At 29.9% G+C, this 18004-nt stretch overlaps 1 protein-coding gene across 1 annotated transcript; it reads left to right on the top strand.

Annotated features, from left to right (window-relative positions):
• The first annotated feature begins 5469 nt into the window (after nucleotides 1-5469).
• Nucleotides 5470-6556, top strand: LOC133658078 (trace amine-associated receptor 13c-like). Its single transcript, XM_062059693.1, is given in 2 exon segments — nucleotides 5470-5668; nucleotides 5671-6556. Coding segments are annotated over 2 exon segments (1035 nt in total). The 3' UTR covers nucleotides 6507-6556.
• The last annotated feature ends 11448 nt before the right edge of the window (nucleotides 6557-18004 follow it).

The raw sequence follows: 18004 nt of genomic DNA on the forward strand, positions 1-18004 counted from the left end.
TCGCTTTGACATCATGCATTTTAAAAGTACATTTTATAAATAGGAAGCATTTTGGTTTTGACATGCTACCATTTAAAAAAAAATCAATAGGATTCATGCTTTTACCTTTATCATTTAAAAATTGGTAGCATTCTTGTTTTGACATTTACAGTTTAAAAAAATCGGTAGGAATCTTGGTTTGACACACTACCATTAAAAAAATCAAAATGATTATTGCTTTGACATCATTTTAAAAAATCTGTTTGATTCTCATTTTTATATTCTACAGTTTTAAAAATGAATATAAATCTCAGATTCTCACCTTAACATCCCACCATTGCAAAAATCAGTAGATTCTCATTTTGAAATGCCACAATTTTATAAATCAATAGAATGCTCGCTGTGACATACTATGATTTTAAAAATCAATAGGATTCTTGTTTTTATATAGTACCATTTTCAAAAAATCTATTGGATTCTTGCTTTGACAGCTCCCATTTTAAAAATATATAGAAGTCTCGCTGTGGCATCCTGCGATTTTAAAAATCAGACGCATTTTCATTTTGACATACTACCATTTAAAAGAACCAATAGGATTCTTGCTTTTACATCTACCATTTTAAAAACCAGTAGGATTTTTGTTTTGAAATGTTATAGTTTTAAAATCAATAGGAATCTTGGTTTGACATTCTACAATTTACAAAAATCAATAGAATTTTCGGATTCTCGCTTTGACATCCTACCATTGTAAAAATCAGTAAGATTCTCACTTTGATGTTCTACAATTTTAAAAATCTACAGAATTCTTGATTTTAAAAACTCAATAGGATTCTGGCTTAAAACATGCCATTTTGAAAATCAATAGATTTGTCGCTTTGACATCTCCCATTTTAAAAATCAGTAGGATTCTCACCTTGATATTTCACTACATTACATCCTAGGATTTTAAAATTCAGTAGGATTCTTATTTTTCCATTCTACAATTTTTTCTAAATCGATAGGATTCTTGCTTTTACATCTACCATTTAAAAAATTAGTTGGACTCTCATTTTGACATTTTAAAGTTTTGAAAATCAGTAGGATTTGCACCTTAACAGCCTACCATTTTAAAAATCAATAGAATTCTCACTCTGACAGCTACCATTTTAAAAAATCAGTAGGATTCTCGCCTTAATAGTTCACCATTTTAAAAGTAAATTGAATTCTCGCTTTGACATCTTGTGATTTTAAAAATCATTTGAATTCTCACTTTGACATCTACCATTTTAAAAATCAGTAGGATTCTCGCCTTAATATTTCACCATTTTAAAAGTAAATTGAATTCTCGCTTTGACATCTTGTGATTTTAAAAATCAACAGAATTCTCGCTTTAACATCCAATGATTTTGGAAATCAATAGGATTTTCGCTCTGACATCTGCCATTTTAAAAATCAGTAGGATTCTCCTTTAGACATTCTGCAATTTTTAAAATCAGTAGAATTTTCGCTTTGACATCCTAACATTTAAAAAGTCAGTAGGGTTCTTAACTTGACATTTCACTATTTCAAAAATCAATAAAATTATCGCTTTAAAATCAGATGATTTTGCAAATCAGCAGGATTCTCGTTTTGACATAGTACCATTTAAAAAAAAATCCTGGAATTCTCGCTTTGACATCTACCATTTAAAAAATCCATAGGATTCTCGCTTTAACATCCTACCATTTTGACATGTACCATTCCAGGAAGATTTATGATTCTTGTTTTGACCTTCTACAGTTTTAAAAATCAATACAATTCTCGCTTTAACATCCTATGATTTAAAAAAATCAATAGTATTCTTGCTTTAACATCCTATGATTTTAAAAATCAATAGGATTCTCGCTTTAACATCCTATGATTTTAAAAATCAATAGAATTCTCGATTTAACATCCTATGATTTCAAAAATCAATAAAATTCTCGCTTTAACATCCTATGATTTTAAAAATCAATAAAATACTTGCTTTAAAAATCAATAGGATTATTGCTTTAACATCTTATGAATTTAAAAAATCTATAGAATTCTCGCTTTAACATCCTATGATTTTAAAAATCAATAGGATTCTGGTTTTGGCATCCTATGACTTTAAAAATCAATAGAATTCTCGCTTCAACATCCTATGTTTTAAAAAATCAACAGAATTCTCGCTTTAACATCCTATAATTTAAAAAATCAACAGAATTATCGCTTTAACATTCTATGATTTTAAAAAATCAATAGGATTCTGGTTTTGACATCTACCATTTTAAAAATAAGTAGGACTCTCACTTTGACATCCTACCATTTAAAAAGCTATGACTCTCGTTTTCACATCCAATTATTTTAAAAATCAATAGAATTCCCGCTTTAACATCCTATGATTTAAAGAAAATCAATATGATTCCTGCTTTAACATCATATGATTTTTAAAATCAATAGAATTCTCGCTTAAACATCCTATGATTTTAAAAATCAATAGGATTCTGGTTTTGACATCCTAAGATTTAAAAAGTCAATAGAATTCTCACTTTAACATCCTATGATTTTAAAAATCAATAGGATTCTGGTTTTGACATCCTATTACTTCAAAAATCAATAGAATTCTCGCTTTAACATCCTATGATTTTGAAAATCAATAGGATTCTCGCTTTAACATCATATGGTTCTAAAATCAATAGGATTCTGAGTTAAACATCCATGATTTTAAAAACCAATAGAATTCTTGCTTTACCATCTTATGATTTTAAAAATCAATACAATTCTCGCTTAAACATCCTATGATTTAAAAAATCAACAAAATTTTCGCTTTAACATCCGTTGATTTAAAAAAATCAATAGGATTCTGGTTTAGACATCTACCATTTAAAAAATCTGTAGGATTCTTTCTTTGACATCCGATCATTTAAAAAGCAATGAGTCTCATTTTCACGTCCTTTGATTTAAAAAATCAATAGAATTCTCACTTTAACATCCTATGATTTAAAAAATCAATAGAAATCTTGCTTTAACATCCTATGATTTTAAAAATCAATAAGATCCTTGCTTTAACATCCTATGATTTAAAAAAATCAGCAGGATTCTGGTTTTGATATCCTATGATTTTAAAAATCAATAGAACTCTCGCTTTAACATCCTATGATTTTAAAAATCAGTAGGATTCTCGCCTTAACATCCTATGAGTTTAAAAATCAATAGGATTCTGGTTTTGACATACTATGATTTTAAAAATCAATAGAATACTTGCTTTAACATCCTATGATTTTAAAAATCAACAGAATCCTCGCTTTAACATCCTATGTATTTAAAAATCAATAGGATTCCGGTTCTGACATCTACCATTTCAAAAATAAGTAAGACTCTCACTTTGACATCCTACCATTTAAAAAGGAATGAGCCTCGTTTTCACATCCTATGATTTTAAAAATCAATAGGATTCTCGTTTTGACATCGTATGATTTAAAAAAATCAATAGAATTCTCGCTTTAACATCCTATGATTTTAAAAATCAATAGTATTCTCGCTTTAACATCCTATGATTTTAAAAATCAATAGGATTCTGGTTTTGACATCCTATGATTTTAAAAAATCAATATAATTATTGCTGTAACATCCTATGATTAAAAAAAATCAATAGAATTCTCGTTTTCACATCCTATGATTTTAAAAATCAATGGGATTCTGGTTTTGACATCCTATGATTTAAAAAACCCAATAGAATTCTCGCTTTGACATCCTATGATTTTAAAAATCAATAGGATTCCCTCTTTAACATCCTATTATTTTAAAAATCAATAGGATTCTGGTTTTGACATCCTATGATTTTAAAAAGTCAATATAATTATTGCTGTAACATCCTATGATTAAAAAAAATCAATAGAATTCTCGTTTTCACATCCTATGATTTTAAAAATCAATAGGATTCTGGTTTTGACATCCTATGATTTAAAAAAACCAATAGAATTCTCACTTTGACATCCTATGATTTTAAAAATCAATAGGATTCTCGCTTTAACATCCTATGATTTTAAAAATCAATATGATTCTGGTTTTGACATCCTATGATTTTAAAAAATCAATATAATTATTGCTGTAACATCCTATGATTAAAAAAAAATCAATACAATTCTCGCTTTAACATCCTATGATTTTAAAAATCAACAGAATTCTCGCTTTATCATCCTAAGATTTTAAAAATCAATAGAATTCTGGTTTTGACATCTAATTTAAAAATCAGTTGGATACTCACTTTGACATCCTATGATTTTAAAAATCAGTAGGATTCTCGCCTTAACATCCTATGAGTTTAAAAATCAATAGGATACTGGTTTTGACATCCTCTGATTTTAAAAATCAATAGAATTCTCGCTTTAACATCCTATGATTTTAAAAATCAACAGAATCCTTGCTTTAACATCCTATGTATTTAAAAATCAATGGGATTCCGGTTTTGACATCTACCATTTCAAAAATAAGTAGGACTCTCACTTTGACATCCTACCATTTAATAAGCAATGAGTCTCGTTTTCACATCCTATGATTTTAAAAATCAATAGGATTCTGGTTTTGACATCCTTTGATTTTAAAAAATCAATTGAATTCTCGCTTTAACATCCTATGATTTTAAAAATTAATAGGATTCTCGCTTTAACATCCTATGATTTTAAAAATCAATAGGATTCTGTTTTTTTTTTTTACATCCTATGATTTAAAAAAATCAATTATTGCTGTAACGTCCTATGATTACAAAAAAAATCAATAGAATTCTCGCTTTAACATCCTATGATTTTAAAAATCAATAGGATTCTGGTTTTGACATCTGTTTTAAAAATCAGTAGGATTGTCACTTTGGCATCCCACCATTTAAAAGGCAATGAGTCTCGTTTTCACGTCCTTTGATTTTAAAAATCAATAGAATTCTCCCTTTAACATTGTATGATTTTATAAATCAATAGGATTTTGGTTTTGACATCTTGGGATTTTAAAAATCAATAGAATTCTTGCTTTAACATCCTATGATTTTAAAAATCAATAGAATTATTGCTTTATCATCCTATGATTTTAAAAATCAATAGGATTCTGGTTTTGACCTTCACCATTTGTAAAATCTCATTGTAAAAAATCAGTGGGATTCTTGGTATGAAATGGAGGTGAAAAATGAGGCTTATTTAGCTGAGCTGCTGGACCAACATCAATAGTATTCTTAGATGGAGTGACCTTTGACCTGAAAAATCAACAAGATTCCTGCTCAGACGACTGATGAAGACGAGGGCCGGCGAGCGCCGATTTGACCTCCGACCTCGTCGGCCATCTTGGGGAGGACTTCGCATGTTGGCGGACGATTGGAAGTCAAAGTCACGTGGAATGAATGGGGCGGGGCTTCCATTCTGTTTGTCAGCTTTCTGTGGCGTGCAGGGAGAGATAAAGTGCGGCGAGGGCTGAGGACCGGAGCAGAGCGCTCGGAGACGCCTCTTCTTCTTCTTCTGCCGGGCGATGGAGAGCGCCGGGGCGTCGGAGCTGTGCTACCCGCACCTGAACGCCTCGTGCCGGGTGCCCAGAAAGCCGCCCATGCAGGCCCTGCTGATCTACGTGCTGCTGTCCTGCGTCTCCATGGTGACGGTGGCTCTCAACGGGCTGGTCATCTTCTCCATCTCCTACTTCAGGTGATCACACGTGCTCCTCGCAGGGCAGAGCGTTTGCTGATGTTGTCGTCCCTCGCCGCCAGGCAGCTTCACACGCCCACCAACCTGCTGCTGCTGTCGCTGGCCGTGTCCGACCTGCTGGTGGGCGCCCTGCTCATGCCCGTGGAGATCATGTACACGGAGGCCTGCTGGTTCCTGGGCGACGTGGCGTGCACGCTGTACTACGTGGCCGACTACGTGATCACGTCGGCGTCGGTGGCCAACATGGTGCTGATCTCGGTGGACCGCTACTTGGCCATCTGCCATCCGCTCTCCTACCCGGGCCGCGTCACCAAGAGGCGGGTGAAGATCTGCGTGGGCCTGTGCTGGCTCTGCTCCATGGTCTACAGGCTGGTGCTACTCAACGAGCACTTGGAGGAGCCGGGCAGGTCCATCTCCTGCCTGGGGGAGTGCGTGGTGGTCATCGCCAATGCGGCGGGCTCCACGGACCTGGTCATGACCTTCGTCCTGCCCATCCTAGTCATCCTGGCGCTCTACCTGAGGGTATTCGGCGTGGCCGTGGCTCAGGCCCACGTCATGCGCTCTCGAGTGGGCGCCGGCCAGGTGCTGCGCGTGAAGAAGAGCGAGATGAAAGCGGCCAGGACCTTGGGCATCGTGGTGCTGGTTTTCCTCATCTGCTTCTGCCCGTACTACTTTCCCACCCTGGCGGGAGAGAACACCTCCGTGGACGCCGCCTCGGCCACCTTCGAGATCTGGCTGGCCCACTTCAACTCCTGCCTCAACCCCTTCATCTACGCCCTCTTCTACCCGTGGTTCCGCAAAGCCGTGAAGCGCGTCTTCACGCTGCAGATCCTCAAAGCAGGCTCCAGAGACGCCAACATCTTGTAGTCCTGGAAGAGAGAGAGAGAAAAAAAGGACCTGCTTACATTTGAACAACATTGTAGGACATTTAACCACAAGCATCGACATTTAACTACATTCAACAACATTTAACAACATTTAGTAACGTTTAACAACATTTAGTAACGTTTAACAACATTTGACAACATTTAATGACGTTTAACAACATTTAGTAACGTTTAAAAACATTTAATGACATTTACCATATGCAACTCTTGAATGTGCTTCAATGTTAAACACTGAACCACATTGAACAACATTTGACAATATTAAACATTAAGTAACGTTTAACATTTAATAACGTTTCACAACATTTAACAGTTAAATGTTGTAAAATATCATTACATGTGGTTGAATGTTGTTAAAAGTTAAATATTTAACAACATTTAACAGTTACATGTGGTATATGTCAGTAGTTTGACATTTAACAACATTTAACAGTTCAATGTTGTAAAATATAATTTAATGTGGTTGAAAGTTGTTAAAAGTTAAATATTTAACATTTAACAGGTAAATGTTGTTAAATGTTGTAAATTATCATTAAATGTGGTTGAATGTTGTTAAAACTTAAATATTTAACAACATTTAACAGGTAAATGTTGTTAAATGTTGTAAAATATCATTAAATGTGGTTGAATGTTGTTTAAAGATAAATATTTAACAACATTTAACAGTTAAATGTGGTATATGTCAGAAGTTGTTTGACATTTAACAACATTTAACAGTTCAATGTTGTAAAATATCATTTAATGTGGTTGAAAGTTGTTAAAAGTTAAATATTTAACAACATTTAACAGGTAAATGTTGTTAAATGTTGTTAAAACTTAAATATTTAACAACATTTAACAGGTAAATGTTGTTAAATGTTGTAAAATATCATTAAATGTGGTTGAATGTTGTTAAAACTTAAACATTTAACAGGTAAATGTTGTTAAATGTTGTAAAATATCATTAAATGTGGTTGAATGTTGTTAAAAGATAAATATTTAACAACATTTAACAGTTAAATGTGGTATATGTCAGAAGTTGTTTGACATTTAACAACATTTAACAGTTCAATGTTGTAAAATATCATTTAATGTGGTTGAAAGTTGTTAAACAACAGTTAAACGTTAAATGTGGTAAATGTCAGTGATTGTTTGACATTCAACAACATTTAACAGTTAAATGTTGTTAAATGTTGTAAAATATAATTTAATGTAGTTGAATGTTGTTAAAAGTTAAATATTTAACAACATTTAACAGTTAAATGATGTAAAATATCAATAAATGTGGTTGAATGCTGTTAAAAGTTAACTATTTAACAACATTCAACCATTCAAATGTTGTTAAACTGACATTTAACTGTTAAATGTTGTTAAATATTTAACTTTTAACAACATTCAACCACATTTATTGATATTTTATAACATTTAACAGTTAAATGTTGTAAAATATCAATGAATGTGGTTGAATGTTGTTAAAAGTCAAATATTTAACAACATTTAACAGTTCAATGTTGTAAAATATAATTTAATGTGGTTGAAAGTTGTTAAAAGTTAAATATTTAACAACATTTAACAGGTAAATGTTGTTAAATGTTGTAAAATATCATTAAATGTGGTTGAATGTTGTTAAAACTTAAATATTTAACAACATTTAACAGGTAAATGTTGTTAGATGTTGTAAAATATCATTAAATGTGGTTGAATGTTGTTAAAAGTTAAATATTTAACAACATTTAACAGTTAAATGTGGTATATGTCAGTAGTTTGACATTTAACAACATTTAACAGTTCAATGTTGTAAAATATAATTTAATGTGGTTGAAAGTTGTTAAAAGTTAAATATTTAGCAACATTTAACAGTTAAATGTGGTTGAATGTTGTTAAAACTTAAATATTTAACAACATTTAACAGGTAAATGTTGTTAAATGTTGTAAAATATCATTAAATGTGGTTGAATGTTGTTAAAAGATAAATATTTAACAACATTTAACAGTTAAATGTGGTATGTCAGAAATTGTTTGACATTTAACAACATTTAACAGTTCAATGTTGTAAAATATCATTTAATGTGGTTGAAAGTTGTTAAAAGTTAAATATTTAACAACAGTTAAACGTTAAATGTGGTAAATGTCAGTAGTTTGATATTTAACAACATTTAACAGTTCAATGTTGTAAAATATAATTTAATGTGGTTGAAAGTTGTTAAAAGTTAAATATTTAACAACATTTAACAGGTAAATGTTGTTAAATGTTGTAAAATATCATTAAATGTGGTTGAATGTTGTTAAAACTTAAATATTTAACAACATTTAACAGGTAAATGTTGTTAAATGTTGTAAAATATCATTAAATGTGGTTGAATGTTGTTAAAAGATAAATATTTAACAACATCCAACAGTTAAATGTGGTATATGTCAGAAGTTGTTTGACATTTAACAACATTTAACAGTTCAATGTTGTAAAATATCATTTAATGTGGTTGAAAGTTGTTAAAAGTTAAATATTTAACAACAGTTAAACGTTAAATGTGGTAAATGTCAGTAGTTTGATATTTAACAACATTTAACAGTTCAATGTTGTAAAATATAATTTAATGTGGTTGAAAGTTGTTAAAAGTTAAATATTTAACAACATTTAACAGGTAAATGTTGTTAAATGTTGTAAAATATCATTAAATGTGGTTGAATGTTGTTAAAACTTAAATATTTAACAACATTTAACAGGTAAATGTTGTTAGATGTTGTAAAATATCATTAAATGTGGTTGAATGTTGTTAAAAGATAAATATTTAACAACATTTAACAGTTAAATGTGGTATATGTCAGAAGTTGTTTGACATTTAACAACATTTAACAGTTCAATGTTGTAAAATATCATTTAATGCGGTTGAAAGTTGTTAAAAGTTAAATATTTAACAACAGTTAAACGTTAAATGTAGTACATGTCAGTAGTTTGACATTTAACAACATTTAACAGTTCAATGTTGTAAAATATAATTTAATATGGTTGAAAGTTGTTAAAAGTTAAATATTTAACAACATTTAACAGGTAAATGTTGTTAAATGTTGTAAAATATCATTAAAAGTGGTTGAATGTTGTTAAAACTTAAATATTTAACAACATTTAACAGGTAAATGTTGTTAGATGTTGTAAAATATCATTAAATGTGGTTGAATGTTGTTAAAAGATAAATATTTAACAACATCTAACAGTTAAATGTGGTATATGTCAGAAGTTGTTTGACATTTAACAACATTTAACAGTTCAATGTTGTAAAATATCATTTAATGTGGTTGAAAGTTGTTAAAAGTTAAATATTTAACAACAGTTAAACGTTAAATGTGGTAAATGTCAGTAGTTTGACATTTAACAACATTTAACAGTTCAATGTTGTAAAATATAATTTAATGTGGTTGAAAGTTGTTAAAAGTTAAATATTTAACAACATTTAACAGGTAAATGTTGTTAAATGTTGTAAAATATCATTAAATGTGGTTGAATGTTGTTAAAACTTAAATATTTAACAACATTTAACAGGTAAATGTTGTTAGATGTTGTAAAATATCATTAAATGTGGTTGAATGTGGTTAAAAGATAAATATTTAACAACATTTAACAGTTCAATGTTGTAAAATATAATTTAATGTGGTTGAAAGTTGTTAAAAGTTAAATATTTAACAACATTTAACAGGTAAATGTTGTTAAATGTTGTAAAATATCATTAAATGTGGTTGAATGTTGTTAAAAGATAAATATTTAACAACATTTAACAGTTAAATGTGGTATATGTCAGAAGTTGTTTGACATTTAACAACATTTAACAGTTCAATGTTGTAAAATATCATTTAATGTGGTTGAAAGTTGTTAAAAGTTAAATATTTAACAACAGTTAAACGTTAAATGTGGTAAATGTCAGTAGTTTGACATTTAACAACATTTAACAGTTCAATGTTGTAAAATATAATTTAATGTGGTTGAAAGTTGTTAAAAGTTAAATATTTAACAACATTTAACAGGTAAATGTTGTTAAATGTTGTAAAATATCATTAAATGTGGTTGAATGTTGTTAAAACTTAAATATTTAACAACATTTAACAGGTAAATGTTGTTAAATGTTGTAAAATATCATTAAATGTGGTTGAATGTTGTTAAAAGATAAATATTTAACAACATTTAACAGTTAAATGTGGTATATGTCAGAAGTTGTTTGACATTTAACAACATTTAACAGTTCAATGTTGTAAAATATCATTTAATGTGGTTGAAAGTTGTTAAAAGTTAAATATTTAACAACAGTTAAACGTTAAATGTGGTAAATGTCAGTGATTGTTTGACCTTCAACAACATTTAACAGTTAAATGTTGTTAAATGTTGTAAAATATAATTTAATGTAGTTGAATGTTGTTAAAAGTTAAATATTTAACAACATTTAACAGTTAAATGATGTAAAATATCAATAAATGTGGTTGAATGTTGTTAAAAGTTAACTATTTAACAACATTCAACCATTCAAATGTTGTTAAACTGACATTTAACTGTTAAATGTTGTTAAATATTTAACTTTTAACAACATTCAACCACATTTATTGATATTTTATAACATTTAACAGTTAAATGTTGTAAAATATCAATGAATGTGGTTGAATGCTGTTAAAAGTCAAATATTTAACAACATTTAACAGTTCAATGTTGTAAAATATAATTTAATGTGGTTGAAAGTTGTTAAAAGTTAAATATTTAACAACATTTAACAGGTAAATGTTGTTAAATGTTGTAAAATATCATTAAATGTGGTTGAATGTTGTTAAAACTTAAATATTTAACAACATTTAACAGGTAAATGTTGTTAGATGTTGTAAAATATCATTAAATGTGGTTGAATGTTGTTAAAAGATAAATATTTAACAACATTTAACAGTTAAATGTGGTATATGTCAGAAGTTGTTTGACATTTAACAACATTTAACAGTTCAATGTTGTAAAATATCATTGAATGTGGTTGAAAGTTGTTAAAAGTTAAATATTTAACAACAGTTAAACGTTAAATGTGGTAAATGTCAGTAGTTTGACATTTAACAACATTTAACAGTTCAATGTTGTAAAATATAATTTAATGTGGTTGAAAGTTGTTAAAAGTTAAATATTTAACAACATTTAACAGGTAAATGTTGTTAAATGTTGTAAAATATCATTAAATGTGGTTGAATGTTGTTAAAACTTAAATATTTAACAACATTTAACAGGTAAATGTTGTTAGATGTTGTAAAATATCATTAAATGTGGTTGAATGTTGTTAAAAGATAAATATTTAACAACATTTAACAGTTAAATGTGGTATATGTCAGAAGTTGTTTGACATTTAACAACATTTAACAGTTCAATGTTGTAAAATATCATTTAATGTGGTTGAAAGTTGTTAAAAGTTAAATATTTAACAACAGTTAAATGTTAAATGTGGTAAATGTCAGTAGTTTGACATTTAACAACATTTAACAGTTCAATGTTGTAAAATATAATTTAATGTGGTTGAAAGTTGTTAAAAGTTAAATATTTAACAACATTTAACAGGTAAATGTTGTTAAATGTTGTAAAATATCATTAAATGTGGTTGAATGTTGTTCAAACTTAAATATTTAACAACATTTAACAGGTAAATGTTGTTAGATGTTGTAAAATATCATTAAATGTGGTTGAATGTTGTTAAAAGATAAATATTTAACAACATTTAACAGTTAAATGTGGTATATGTCAGAAGTTGTTTGACATTTAACAACATTTAACAGTTCAATGTTGTAAAATATCATTTAACGTGGTTGAAAGTTGTTAAAAGTTAAATATTTAACAACAGTTAAATGTTAAATGTGGTAAATGTCAGTGATTGTTTGACATTCAACAACATTTAACAGTTAAATGTTGTTAAATGTTGTAAAATATAATTTAATGTAGTTGAATGTTGTTAAAAGTTAAATATTTAACAACATTTAACAGTTAAATGTTGTAAAATATCAATAAATGTGGTTGAATGTTGTTAAAAGTTAACTATTTAACAACATTCAACCATTCAAATGTTGTTAAACTGACATTTAACTGTTAAATGTTGTCAAATGTTTAACTTTTAACAACATTCAACCACATTTATTGATATTTAATAACATTTAACAGTTAAATGTTGTAAAATATCAATGAATGTGGTTGAATGTTGTTAAAAGTCAAATATTTAACAACATTTAACAGTTAAATGTTGTAAAATATCAATAAATGTGGTTGAATGTTGTTAAAAGTTAAATATTTAATAACATTTAATCATTAAATGTCAGTAGTTGTTTGACATTTAACAACATTTAACCAAGTTTAACAACATTTAACTGTTAAATGTTGTCAAATGTTTAACTTTTAACAACATTCAACCACATTTATTGATATTTAATAACATTTAACAGTTAAATGTTGTAAAATATCAATGAATGTGGTTGAATGTTGTTAAAAGTTAAATATTTAACAACATTTAACAGTTAAATGTTGTAAAATATCAATTAATGTGGTTGAATGTTGTTAAAAGTTAAATATTTAATAACATTTAATCATTAAATGTCAGTAGTTGTTTGACATTTAACAACATTTAACAAAGTTTAACAACATTCAACCATTCAAATGTTGTTAAACTGACATTTAACTGTTAAATGTTGTTAAATATTTAACTTTTAACAACATTCAACCACATTTATTGATATTTTATAACATTTAACAGTTAAATGTTGTAAAATATCAATGAATGTGGTTAAATGTTGTTAAAAGTTAAATATTTAACAACATATAACAGTTAAATGTTGTAAAATATCAATAAATGTGGTTGAATGTTGTTAAAAGTTAAACATTTAATAACATTTAATCATTAAATGTCAGTAGTTGTTTGACATTTAACAACATTTAACCAAGTTTAACAACATTTAACTGTTAAATGTTATTAAATGTTGTTAAATGTGGTTAAATGTTTCGACATTTAGCCACATCGAACCGTTAAATGTTGTTAATGTCAGTAGTTATTTGATATTAAATGTCAAACAATTACTGACATTAATGACATTTAACAGTTAAATGTTGTTAAATGTCAAACAATTACTGACATTATTGACACTTAACAGTTAAATGTTGTTAAATGTCAAACAATTACCAACATTAACTACATTTAACAGTTAAATGTTGTTAAATGTCAAACAATTACCGACATTTATGACATTTAACAGTTAAATGTTGTTGAATGTCAAAGAATTACTGACATTAACGACATTTAAGAGTTAAATGTTGTTAAATGCCAAACAATTACTGACATTAATAACACTTAACAGTTAAATGTTGTTAAATGTCAAACAATTACCAACATTAACAACATTTAACCAGGTCAAACATTCAACCACGTTTAACAGCATTTAATGCATTCATTTTAATAAACAATATTAAACAACATTTACTGCAACATTAATTATGCTAATTTGATGCAAAAAGTCAATACAAGGTTGCGTTATATTTCGCTTTAAGACCTTCCTGCTATTAGTAAAAAGTCAAATTCAATGCTTTTGTAAAATGTTGTATTCAATATAATATATACTTAATTTTATTATTGTATTTGTTCAGAAGTTTGGATGTCTTCCTACCAATATTTATTCTCATATTGCATGATATTATTATATTCTTATTATATATGATGTGCTGGTATGTATGTTTGTGTATTTCTGTCCATACATTTCTGTGTAACTACTGTAAGAAATAACATTTAAAGAATATGAATAAACAGATTGATTTTGTATTTGTGATGAAGTTCAAGATGATTTAGCAAAGAATGGATCCACACAAGGTCCTCTTATATAAAACTACTGTACACGTTGAACATACACTACAGTAAAACTCAGCTGTAAAAACAGAATGAAAGAATCTTCTTTAAAAACCCAAATAAATCAAAACATGCTAAGCTATAGGCTTCTTGCAGCTACACAACAGCTAAGCACACAATAAGCTAGATAGACATACGTAATAATAATGGAACAATATTGCAGCGTAAAACAGCATATTTGTCAATATAAACAAGTATCAAATAATTTAGTTGCATATTATTTACACATATTAGAAAGTATCCAGTAACAAACGTGTCCGCATCGTTCAACTTACTGCTAAATCATGAGCTTAACTTCATGAATTATTGCAGCCACCAGGTGTCGCCAAAAAAAAAACCAATTGCCACCCCACTTCAATTTAAAGACACTATTTCATATGGTTAATATTAAATAGGTTATTGTTTTTCATTCCTACCATTGTTCTGTTTAACTAATTTCACATGTAACCACACCAAAAACATTAGCAAGATACTGATATCTATAAAAACTGCTCATTTTCTGCCATAGAAACCAGGCCAAAACCAAGTCTTTGTCATCTGTTTTATCAACAGCAGCCACTCTCTCTCTTACCTGCACCAACACACCACTCATGGCACGTAGCCACTGATGCGTTCATGGCAACACCAAAAGTCGGACAACTCCAACACCACACAAAGTGTACACGCCAGGTCGTTACACTATAACTCCTCAATCAGATGTGTGCTTATTCTACTGTCATTTATTATGAATATTAATGTGTGGATTAGGGTTGTCTCGATACCAATATTCTGGCACCAAAATGTATTTCGATACTTTTCTAAATAAAGGTGACCACAAAAATGGCATTATTGGCTTTATTTTAACAAAAAATCTTAGGGTACATTAAACATATGTTTCTTATTGCAATTTAGTCCTTAAATAAAATAGTGAACATACTAGACAACTTGTCTTTTAGTAGTAAGTAAACAAACAAAGACTCCTAATTAGTCTGCTGACGTATGCAGTAACATATTGTGCCATTTATCATTCTATTATTTTGTCAACATTATGGGGGACAAACTATAAAAAATTGATTATTTATCTACTTGTTAATTTACTGTTAAAATTTGCTTATTTTCTGCTTTGACATGTTCTATCTACACTTCTCTTAAAATGTAATAATCACTTATTATTCTATTTTTTGATACTTTACATTAGTTTTGGATGATATTACAAATTTAGGTATCGTTCCGATACCAAGTAGTTACAGGATCATACATTGGTCATAATTTAAGTTCTCATGTGTCCGGGGACGTATTTCCTGAGTTTATGAATATAATATGAATTAAAAAAAGAAAAAATATTTTGTGACGATAAAAAATATCGATGTAATCGTGGTAGTATCGACTAGATACGCTATTGTACTTGGTATCATTACAGTGGATGTCAGGTGTAGATCCACCCATGGCGTTTGTTTACATTGTAACGCCAGTGAGCTGTTGTATCCTCCTACGGTGTGTAGTGAAGCATGTTTAGATATTCCTCGTCCTGCAGTGATAATGGTACTTGTAAGAAACGTACTTTATTCGTCGCCATGGAGGCCAGGATTAGTGCTTTAGACTGCGGATGGATGTTAGCTGCTAGCTAGCTAGCCATGTTTTAAAGCACCTCTTCCTGAGGGCGTTTCAGTGTTATAACTTCACCTTTATCTTTAGTTTTTAGACCAAAATGCATCCATTGTCCCTTTTCTGTCTACACACTGTGTCTGCTTGTAGGTACTCTGTGTGTGTGCGCTGCCGAACAACCGGTACTTTTCAAACAGAGTATAGTACCGTTTTTGATTCATTAGTACCGCGATACGATACTAGTACCGGTATTCCGTACAACCCTAATGTACAGTGTGTTTAAAGAAAATACGAGTTCTGAAAGTTTAAAAATGAGTTGACAAAATATCTTCCGAGAGTGAGAGCTGTCCTACTTTTCCTTTCACTATGAGGACACATCCTGGACTTTCCACTTCTGAAATGTGTGTGCGTGTTAATCCAAGCAGCTGCAGTCGGGGCAACGCAAACACAAAGTACTGAGTCACACGGCCTAGCAACGAGGACTCAAAGGAGTCCGCAGGTGCGTCCTTGTCTTTGGAAGACTTTGTTGGACTCCTCAAGTCCAGCAAGGAGCTCCCTAACCAGGGAGGATGTTCCCCACTCCCGGGAGGTCTCCTTCAGACAGGAAGTAACATCATGAAGGATTTATCGGCGCTGAGTCGGGGGTGTGGTCGCGTGGTCGAGACGAGCGCACGCAGCGACCATGGCCGCCTGGACGTCTGCTTCACGCCGCGGGTACGCCACACAAAATGCTACTTTACAATTTAGTGGTAGGCCAAAGAATCACTTCAGTAAATATTCCAACACAGTCTTACTGTTCAAACTGTGTCTAATGCTACAGTTAAATATAGTTGTTAAATAAAATCTCTGCCTTGTTTTTAATGAATATTTATGCCTACTACGCTACTGTATTTTAGTCTTGGTCGTTATGGTGGTACTTAATGAATACTTAGGTCTACTACACTACTGTATTTCAATGTTGGTCATCATGGTGGTACTTAATGAATACTTAGGTCTACTACACTACTGTATTTTAATGTTGGTCATTATGGTGGTACTTAATGAATATTTAGGACTACTACGCTACTGTATTTTAATGTTGGTCATTATGGTGGTACTTAATGAATATTTAGGACTACTACGCTATTGTATTTTAATCTTGGTCATTATGGTGGTACTTAATGAATACTTAGGTCTACTACACTACTGTATTTTAGTCTTGGTCGTTCTGGTGGTACTTAATGAATACTTAGGTCTACTACACTACTGTATTTTAATGTTGGTCATTAAGGTGGTTCTTAATGAATACTTAGGTCTACTACACTACTGTATTTTAATGTTGGTCATTATGGTGGTACTTAATGAATACTTAGGTCTACTACACTACTGTATTTTAATGTTGGTCATTATGGTGGTACTTAATGAATACTTAGGTCTACTACACTACTGTATTTTAATGTTGGTCATGATGGTGGTACTTAATGAATACTTAGGTCTACTACACTACTGTATTTTAATGTTGGTCACTATGGAGGTTCTTAATGAATACTTAGGTCTATTACACTACTGTATTTTAATGTTGGTCATGATGGTGGTACTTAATGAATACTTAGGCCTACTATGCTATTGTATTTTAATCTTGGTCATTATGGTGGTACTTAATGAATACTTAGGTCTATTACACTACTGTATTTTAATGTTGTCATTATGGTGGTACTTAATGAATACTTAGGTCCACTACACTACTGTATTCTAATGTTGGTCATTATGGTGGTACTTAATGAATACTTAGGACTACTACGCTACTGTATTTTAATGTTGGTCATTATGGTGGTTCTTAATGAATACTTAGGTCTACTACACTACTGTATTTTAATGTTGGTCATTATAGTGGTACTTAATGAATACTTAGGTCTACTACACTACTGTATTTTAATGTTGGTCATTATGGTGGTACTTAATGAATACTTAGGTCTACTACACTACTGTATTTTAATGTTGGTCATTATGGTGGTACTTAATGAATACTTAGGTCTACTACACTACT

The sequence above is a fragment of the Entelurus aequoreus genome, linkage group LG10, assembly GCF_033978785.1.
Source record: "Entelurus aequoreus isolate RoL-2023_Sb linkage group LG10, RoL_Eaeq_v1.1, whole genome shotgun sequence".
In the NCBI taxonomy this organism is placed as follows: domain Eukaryota; kingdom Metazoa; phylum Chordata; class Actinopteri; order Syngnathiformes; family Syngnathidae; genus Entelurus; species Entelurus aequoreus.